The sequence below is a fragment of the Eptatretus burgeri genome, chromosome 12 (assembly GCF_056783735.1).
Source record: "Eptatretus burgeri isolate ZD-2024b chromosome 12, Ebu_testis_v1, whole genome shotgun sequence".
Lineage (NCBI taxonomy): Eukaryota > Metazoa > Chordata > Myxini > Myxiniformes > Myxinidae > Eptatretus > Eptatretus burgeri.
In genome coordinates, this window is record NC_140972.1 from 82347663 (window position 1) to 82357662 (window position 10000).

Sequence of the window (10000 nt, forward strand, 5' to 3'; positions counted from 1 at the left end):
ATAACAAATGTTTATAATCGAAATACAGTTGTTCCAGAGAGAGTACAATCGTGATAACACAACACTTACTGGCAACAGCTCACAATCCGTGAGCAAGTAGTATCAATGAGCGAAGCAATGAAATGAGGACACAGCGCAGTGAGTCTGAATGTACAATATTCAGGTGTGAAGTCAAATTTTTTGTGACGTTACGTGCTTGGACCTTTCAAGTGCCATTTTAGTGTCGGTGTGCCCAGGTTGCCAAGCAGTACATGTGCTCAAATGACGCAAGTCAGCACGTGATGAAAAGCGCGCAATGGGTATTTACAAAGCATATGTCAAAACGGGCTCGGTGTCTGTTGGTCATGATTAATGTGAAAGATGGTTGAATCTTGGTTGTTCTAACTCTAATCTGACGAGACAGTTACTGCTTTCTATTTGACAAGGGTCTTGGTTGATGCAGGGGTGGTTCAGAAGGGAGCGCCTTAGCTTCGAGCTGTCTACCTTGGATTAGGTTTCATTCCCAAACCAACTATAAACTGTCAGATTGGAACCTTGCAGGCAGGTCGTTACAACACAAAATGCACCATCTTTCCAATGTAAGTTAACCAACTAACCCATCTGCTAGCATTTGATAATTCATGGAAAATAACCCACGGTGATTTTCCATGAAGAAGAGGTGAGTTATCATAGGTGCTTTGGCAAAATATCATGCTCGGACAACATTGACAGGTTGGACTCGGTGGCATAATGGTTAAAGCATCTGCTCTGGGTCTGGGAGATAGGTGGTTTGAACCCCCATCGAGTCATACCAAAGATTTTTAAATAGTACGTGCTGCTTCCTTGCTTGGCACTCAGCATTTTAAAAGGATTGTACATGGATAAACGAAAATATGTTGGCAACCATTGTGCTGGCTAAATGGGTCTAATGGCCAACTCTTGCGTTGAAGCTCCTTGGAAGGGAACTCTTATTATTAATGCAGTGTAATAATTGTTGTGGGGCAGTAGGAGGCCTGCTCTCCAAGGAAAAGAGAGAGAGAGAAAGAGAGAGAGAGAGAGAGAGAGAGAGAGAGAGAGAGAGAGAGAGAGAGAGAGAGAGAGAGAGAGAGAGAGACAGACAGACAGACAGACAGACAGACAGACAGACAGACAGACAGACAGACAGACAGACACAGACAGAGTTACATTACCAAACTGACGATAGACTGCACCTCATGGTGCATTGCTGGCTGGCAGGATATTGCATCAACAATTACACAATCCTTTGTAAGGATGTTGTCATTTCTCCCACATGTTAGATTTTTCTCATTAATGTCAAAGACCCAACTGATGTCTTTACCATTGTGAACTGTCACTGTTACCAAATGCCAAACTCCTGCCCTAAGAAATGCAAGTGGCAGAGCTTGCTCTCGTGGCAAGATGGATGAAATTTATAACAACTTATGGGTGCATTGATGCTCTTGGGAGGGGGAAGGATTAACATAATATGTTGTATTCGATTCAAGAGTACAAATTCAGGGTGTTGTGAACCAGCGCAAGGAAAACAAGTCATTTATTAGCTTTTCGTTCGAATAAAAAGGTGTTGTGTACTGTAACATACATTGACTTGCGCAACACTCGGAAAATGTTTAAAATACAAACGACTAAAAAAAATAAAGGGGGATTGGGCATATACATCTCTGTGAACCATGCATGCATTGTGACATGAAGCATTCGACATAATCGAAGCACAAATATAAATGAAGTGGTTTTTCACCATTTGCCAAGACGGTCTCACGAAGCGCCTTGCGCTTCTTGCTTTGAGTGTGATTCCTTTGTGTGCAGCAGCAGCTGCAGGTGAAATCCATAAAAAATGCAGGTTCACAATACTCAAGATTTTTGTTTTGCTTTTTACATCCAAAAACTTTCATCATTTTAATAGAAAAGTAACTGCATTTCAATGATTACAATTAGATTACCATGTTGTTGAACCACAATAGAGAGACAGAGAGAGAGAGACAGAGAGGGACAGAGAGTGTTTGATCATTGAGTAAAAATTTTAAATAATTTTAATTAAAAGTTGATCATTTAAAAAAAATTTAGTCGCAATTAAACTTCAACATAGATTGCTTTTTTTTCTTTTTTAATACAATCTTGGATTATTAGATGAAATGATCAACAACGTTCACCAATTCACAAGCGTGTGTAAATGGATCAAATTGAAAAATGCATTAAAACGTGCAAATAAGAGCGATGCAGGTCCCAATTACACACAGTGTCAGTGAGACTTTGTCATCGGCACCATGACCGGAAGAGACTCCGTTCGGACAATTGAGGAATGATGAATACTGCTCACGGTGCTACAGGCAGGTAAATGTTCCTGATGGATGTCGAGGGCCGGAAGGGCGGTTGGTTCAGCTGATGGCGCAACCTGAACGCTACGGCGGATCGGATCGCTCCTTCCATGTACGAAAGTGGAGAGGCAGCGATGCAATTGAAGAGACTGCGGAGCACTGGCGCAGACCTTGATTTCCCGAGTCAGATGAACTACTGGTTGCACATCCTCGGAAACCTGATCAGGTCTGCAAGTTCGCGGGCATGGCTGCAAGTGGCAGACATTGATGGCAGACTTTGGCGAGGTGGCTTGATGCCAGAGCAGTTGCCGCAAACTCTGGCGAATGTCTTTGCGCAGGAGGCAGTATAGCAGAGGGTTGAGACAACTGTTGGAGTGCGCCAAGCACAGAGTTACCGGGTAGACGTACTCCTGAGTGGTATAGTACATGTTGCTGAAGGGAACGACTCTAAGCTTTACAAGAACACCCCAAAAAGTGATAGCATGTTTTGGAAACCAGCACACAAAGAATGACAGCACCACAACAGTGATGGAGCGGGTCACCTTGGAGCGCCGACCGGGTTTTTTGGCTCCCACTGGATTCTTCTCACGTAAAAATCGCAAGAGCAGCTGGTAGCAAATACTGATGATCAACAGCGGCAACAAGAAGCCGAGCACGATCTTTTGGATGTTGTACACGGAGAGCCAGAATTCTTCGCCCTCGGGAAACTTGGTGATACAGAGAGATACGCCAGACACGTGCACCACAGTGGAGAACACGGCCGTGGGAATGCTGGCGGCGCACGCGGTGAGCCAAATGAAAACGCTGGCCCAACTCGGGGTGAAGATCGCAGGCCTGGACCGTGCTTGGAGACCTGAAGCAATGGCCCAATAGCGAGCCACACTCATTGCCGTGAGGAAGGACACGCTCGCATACATGTTGAGGAGCGTGAGCGAGGACACAATGCGGCAGATGGCGTCGCCAAAAGGCCAGTTGAAATCGAGCCCCGTCTCTACCGCCCAAAATGGCAGGACCAAGACGAACTGGAAATCGGTGACAGCCAAGTTAAGAACATAAAAGTTGATAGTGGATTTTTTGCGTGCCTGCTTGCTGTGCATCACGTAAAAAACGAAAAGGTTTCCAACTAGCCCCACGGCACAAACGATCGAGTAAACGAGCGATATGATTATTCGAAGTGCAGGAGACCCTTCGTTGCCGAAGATGCCATAATCCCCTAGCGTGCAGTTACCGAGCAGAGACCAAGCACTCACGTTCCCCGTGAAGGTGCGATTATGCAGCTGCGCAAGGAAAGACGGGGAACACATAGACGACTCCCACGGAGCTGCCAAATTGGCCTCCTGGATGTCGGGCATGGTGGGGACTGGTCTGCGCCTACAACGGTCGAACTCGAAATTTCATCCGGTATTTAAATTCGGAGAGCGGGGTGGATCATCATGACGTAAGGAAGGATGCAGATGGGAGGAGCATGAAAAGAGGGGCAAATAGGTCAGGAGAGCGCAACGTCCCACACTCTGCAACATCTGGAAGAGAAGTCATCGTTTGGTGAGTCGGCTACATGAAAACAGCCTCGCACCAATTAAATGCTTTCATTCCATCCTTTCATTACAACCTGCTTTATATCACCTGACTTCTGACTGCATGCATTGAAGCGATCGTTTTATGTTGACAGAAATTACCCCGACATACTGTATTTATAACACCACTTGATGTTACACAAAGGAAACATAACTTTGTCGCACACGTATTTCACAATATCCACAATCCACTTTTCAGGTGATTAAATATGTGACTGCAATATGCATAGGTTAAAAATAATCAAATAAGGTGGTGCAACATGTCCCCCGAAGCCTGGTGTTGGCTGAGCGGCGAGGTGGCTGGCTTAGGATCTTAGGGTCCTGAGTTTGAGCCCTGTTGGCTGCTGAATTAACACCAGGTGGGGTTGACTCAGCCTTTCATCCTTCCGAGGTCAGTGAAATGAGTACCGGTGTACTGGTGGAGGGGCACAGCATCAGTGGCACAGCTGAGCTTCCAAGAAATGATAGCAACCCGGCAGCTAAGCAGCCATATGCAAGAGCAGAACAGATTCCCCCCACAATGCCCAGTATAACCTCCTTGGTCCTGCTTATATGTTCTGTCTTCTGAACATCTTCAACAAAGAGATCTGGCTGACAGTATAACAGGCAATTCCAAATGATGTGTTCAGTATACTGATCATAAAGACAGATTTGGATGTAAATGGAAAAGGGGGCCATCGATCCATCCATCCATCCATCCATTCTACAAGCCATGGAATTCCCCTTCTTTTCTTTAATTTTCCACATGGTACATACCATATAAAGGGACCTATTCTATGCCCTTGGCGTTTTTCCCAAGAATGCAACGGATTCTCTGGATTACATACGGTGTTCCATGTTTCAGTCAGTTTTCTCCAAGAGTTGGAGCACCTGAAAAACATTTTTTTTCCAAAGTTCACTTTGACAGTGTCCCTAATTTTTGCTATGTCCCTAATTATGCGGCTGCGTGAAACTTGAAAGTCTCAACAAGTGCTCCTCTATTCATATTCAAAATTTCACGAACTTTCATCCAACAGTTTATAAGTTATGAGCCCTCGCGTTTGACCATTTTACTACTGGAGTCGAAATTTTTCTATGTCCAACTTTTTTGGAGTTTGCCACGATGAGCAAAAACTAGCAAAAAAGCAAAAACTGTGGGACTGAGGTGCATATATATATATATATATATATATATATATATATATATATATATATATATATATATATATATATATATATATATATATATATATATATATATATATATATATATATATATATATATATATATATATATATACTGTATGTATATACCTGCATTTATATATGTCACCTGCATTTATTTTTTTTTCATTTATTTTTTTTCATTTGTTTATATTTTCATTTACAGACGTTTTCTGATGGTTCTCTGAGTTTTTCCCAGTGGATCAGCTTCAATGTCCGTCAGGTGGTGAAATTTCAGCTTGCCTAGTCACCCGGAACGAAATGAACATTAATATCAGTCGGTAACATTAATATCAGTCGGTAACATTAATATCAGTGATTCGATGAGTAGTTAGAATGAGCTTGTTATATACAGGGTGGTGCAGAGCCGACTGACACATTTGGATATTCGATGATTGAAACACACGAGGTTTATGTTCAAAACTTGCAATTTTATTATTTATGGTAGATAATATCAGGAGGTGGCCTCCACCAGTTGCAGTGCATTGTCTTAGACAAATGGTCCTACAACCCCAATAGTTCCCACCCCACCCCTCAGACAGGAGAGCGGTCTGAAATGTGTCAGTCGGCTCTGCACTACCCTGTATATGAGACAAACAATTAGAATGTGAGTACACTACATGTATATAAAGTGTGTATACTGTAATTACAATGTGAGTGCATGTATAAAGAGCAGGGTATGCTTACATATTGTAAGCAATAGTGAACCATGCTTCTCCATTATCTGAGGTCGCTCACCGACATTTTTTCCCCCATTTATTTATATTTTCATGAACAGATGCTTTCCGATGGTTCTGTGATTTTTTTCCCCAGAGTATTGGCTTCATTGTCCATCGACACGCAAAATTTCAGCTTTCTATTTCACTGGAAGATACCAACATTAATATCAGTCAGTCAGTGAGTGGTGAGAATGATGGCACTTTTTGGGGCCAAATGCAATCTCGCCTCACCAGTCACAGTCGGTGGGGCATCAAGTGTGTGTGCGTGTGTGTGTGTGTGTGTGTGTGTGTGTGTGTGTGTGTGTGTGTGTGTGTGTGTGTGTGTGTGTGTGTGTGTGTGTGTGTGTGTTCGTGTGTCCAGGCCTCACCTTTTTTTTGTTTGTTTAACCATTTGAGCTTTTGCCATCAAATTTTCAACAATTTATTATTTTTTTTTTTTTGCTGCTGTTTTTGTCAAGTTTAGTTCGATCTCAAAGCGGGTGTGGGAGGATTTTGCATTTTGGGATGCTTTCTAGTTATGATGTTATGCTTTCCTTTCACTTGAAATCTGCATTTGCAATGCACATCAGATATGAAACCACTGCTTCTGGAGGTTGAGAGGTCTGTTCTTTACTGTTCTACCACGCACTAAGATTTTGCGCTTTGAATCAACTGTTATGTGAAATAAGGGCAAATTGAATCTAATGCACTCATACAAAACCATCTAGGGAGTGGATACAGGATTTATTTGGAAAGGTCAATCCACACATGTCCATAGTAAAAGTGAAGTAAATTCAATACAAATCACATATATGAAGGTACACTATTGAATAAACTCGATATTTTTTCTTTTTTTTTTAATCATGTCTAAGGATCGTGGAAGAACTGTTATGGAAAGTATTCTCAAATGTGCAGACAGAGTCACCAGACAACACAGGGCTTGACTAGACAAACACACCCAGTGACAATTGGGGAAGTGAAAACATAATTTCCTGGGATAATCTTGGTGCCCTGGAAGTTGTCGTCATATTGTGACGTCACATTTCTCTCTGTAGTCAGCGTGGCGATTCAGGAGAAATTTTCCTCTCCCACCCCTACCCCACCCTCCAAGGGATGCCAACCCACAGGATTTATCCATGATCGAAATCATCCTAAAATATGCAATCTGGTGTCTGTCTGTCTGTCTGTGTCTGTGGCTGATGCATTCAGTCATTACTTATCCAATCTCAACCAAACTTGACAGGGGGTCTAAGGGTCATAAGATAAACTTTGTAGCTACTTGGTCCCCCTCCTCTCACAGTGGAATCAGAATGAGGGATCGATACAAATTCTCTCTGTAAATATGTACCACGTAGTGCCATTTCTGGTGGTGGTGGGAGAGAGTATTACAATGATGCTTAACTCCTTGATTGTATCGCAAGTCAGAGGCCTTCAACTTATTTTCGCATTCACTTAGCTTATGTTGCTTTACACATGACTGCAAACAATCCAGAGGAATTACCATTTTTGTTGATTTTTTTTCCACCTTGTAAAAACGATATATTAAGGTGCACACATAGCAGCTTGGGGTACCCAAGTTTAGGTTACATGGATTAAATCCCCTCCCAAACCTACCCCCAACCAGTGTGGGGAGACGACTTGCTATTTTTGCCTGTACATGTGGAATAGTGAAAGCTGTGGTTTAACCCCTGACCCTTGTCAGAGGAAGAGGGGTATTGCGAGTGGGAAATGATACCAATACTGCAAAGAAATCCCCTTGCTTACAGATCAAGTAGGTATTGACTAGTTTAATTAAAGTATGTAAACTATAAGGGCACTTGTTGGAGCGCATACCTCTGCCACGTAATGCCTGATCCACAAGAACATATTGGGCTCAATACATTTTTGAAAAAGCATGCGATACAGTACAATATAGTTTTTGGTCCTTTCTCTCAATGGTGAAGAATCACTTAAAAATTCTCGTCGTCGGATCCGGATTCGCATCTTCACCAAAATCTAAGCAGTTCGTCCTTGTCACACATCCTACAAGCCCACCAAATTTCATCCGGATCCGTCCACAACTTTTTGATATATCCTGCACACAAACAGACAAACAAATAAACAAGCCAGTAGACGGCGATGGGTCGCCGAGCATGGAAACTATAAGATATAGAGCAAAATGGATGTCATATTGCGGATAGGGAATCACCTTAAGATTATGCATATCAAATCTCATCCAGTTCCATCTCCTGATGATCCATTTGAATGAAAAGTACCGAAAATGCGGTTTGAAATCGGAAATCCCCAAAGTTCGACGGGGTGCTGTGGGTGAACAAAGATCTAAATCGAAAATCCGGCTTGATCGTTTGTGCACAATGCATTACAGACGATTAGTGTGAATTTTCATGACCATTCGACCATAACCCTACGAGGAGTAGCATTTGGCTCCAGCTCTCGCATATTATCGATTTTTGCACTAATTGACCTTTGACCCCTGACCTAAGCGAAATTGGTCAATATGTCCTGAGGCAAAGTTGTAGTACTCATTGAGTACCATGAACCTGCAAAGTTTCATTCGTATCGATGCACTCACCTGGTCGCTAGGGGGCCTTCAATTTTCGCCAATTTTCGCGCATACCCTAATTGTAGGGGGCGCTGCGGGTAGAGTATTCCATATATCACAAAACCAGAATTTATTTGATAGAGCATCACCTGTAGATCATTCGTGCCAAATTTCATAACCCTACGTGGGATAATGGCTTTCGGAATTGATTTTGTGTGAACGGTACCGATTTTGAAGGTTTTTCGGTTGTTGCGAGGGAACCAAAGCGTCCCTAGCAACCATCACAATTTCCAAAGCACTCGGATATAATATGTACCCACCACTCGAGTTTGGTCAAAATCCGCCCACGTTTACTACCAATTATGCTGATGACAAACGAACAAACATCCAAACAAACAGACAGAATTACTGACAATAAGGGTTACCTATTTCGGCGACCCAACAGACAAAAGGCGTGGAAACATAACCTCCTTCACCTTCGGTGGCGGAGGTAATGAGGGAGCAGATATTGACTAGTCCTCTAAATGCTGGAAGTCAAGTGAGGAAGTAACACGTACCGTTTTTTTAAGTCTTTGGTATGACTCAGCCAGGGTCAGAATCTTAGCAAAATTGTCGGCTCTATTCCATGCCACACACTTGGGGATAGTGAGTATCATTAAATAACTGAGGATGCATTGTGGAGAAAAAACCCTCACTCCATTTTGAACAGTAACCGCTCCCAATGTGTACGAGTCCAATAGCTGGGTACAAGGAAAATCTTCATATAGTCATAGAAATCTTTCTCCCGACCATAACGTGAAACATGACACGGAAGTTAGTTCTTTTCTGTGTAGTTTAGGCATTAAACTTTCTTTCGAGCAGTGGCTGAGTTTATTCCTGATGTTATTGGAACATAGAAAGTTTTTGGCATTGTAAAATAATGGAGGGTGGTGGGGTCGGAGGGGAATGGGGGAGGGGGGAGCTTTTTTAAATTCCGTCTCATAATTATGAAGATTCTGCAAGCTGTGTAAATAAAATTGTAATGGAGTTCATTGTTTATTTTAAGAAGGTCAAATAGCATATAATGGAAAATTTCAACATAATTTTTTTTGACATAAGCCTGCATGGCAACCATACATGTTTATTATTGTGGTTAAATCTAATGGTGATATTGTTTGAGTATTTTTTTTCTGGAGCCTCCTGAGGATAGGTTAGAACAATGCATGCTCATCTTGAGCTGTCTAGTCTGGGTTAAAATTTTGACACAGTTATAAACTGTCATCCTGATGTTTTAAATGCAGGGTGAAGCATCGATATTTGTTCCTTCCATCAATAGGACGTTAATTAAACAGGAGAGCCCATTTGCCAACATTGATGGTGAGTGGACGTTAAAGATCCTAAGGTGTCTTTCGCAAAGAAGAAGCGAGTTATCACTGGCATTCTGAACAAATTCCAAATCCTTGCCCCGTTTGACTACTGAGAAGGCAATCGTCAGCCACCCACCACTTAAACTTCCCAAGAGACTACCTTGGCAGCACCGACGGTCTATCTCGATGAGAGTATGGTACATTGATGATGATGCTGCCGGTGGAGGCACTACTTAAATCACATGGCATGGATAGAATTTTCAGTGTAAATATACTTCATGCCATATTCTCTGAAAAATGGTATTCTGACTCTCAACATACATAG

General features: G+C 42.4%; 1 protein-coding gene and 1 long non-coding RNA gene across 3 annotated transcripts in view; one reads left to right on the top strand and one right to left on the bottom strand.

Annotated features, from left to right (window-relative positions):
- The window catches only part of LOC147016003 (relaxin-3 receptor 1-like), a 3709-nt gene extending 35 nt beyond the window's left edge, over positions 1–3674 (bottom strand). Inside the window, exon 1 of the mRNA XM_085848690.1 lies at positions 1–3674. This exon is cut by the window's left edge and continues 35 nt beyond it. Coding sequence (XP_085704816.1) covers positions 2237–3664 — 1428 coding nt within the window. The 5' untranslated portion in view covers positions 3665–3674 and the 3' untranslated portion in view covers positions 1–2236.
- Positions 3675–3823: 149 nt separating this feature from the next.
- LOC147016004 (uncharacterized) overlaps positions 3824–10000 on the top strand; it is an 8202-nt gene continuing 2025 nt past the window's right edge. Inside the window, exons 1-2 of one of the 2 annotated variants that reach the window (XR_015049965.1) lie at positions 3824–3854; positions 5256–5370. This is a non-coding gene — a long non-coding RNA (uncharacterized LOC147016004). The remainder of the gene's footprint in view (positions 3855–5255; positions 5371–10000) is intronic. The other variant, XR_015049966.1, reaches the window with a different exon arrangement.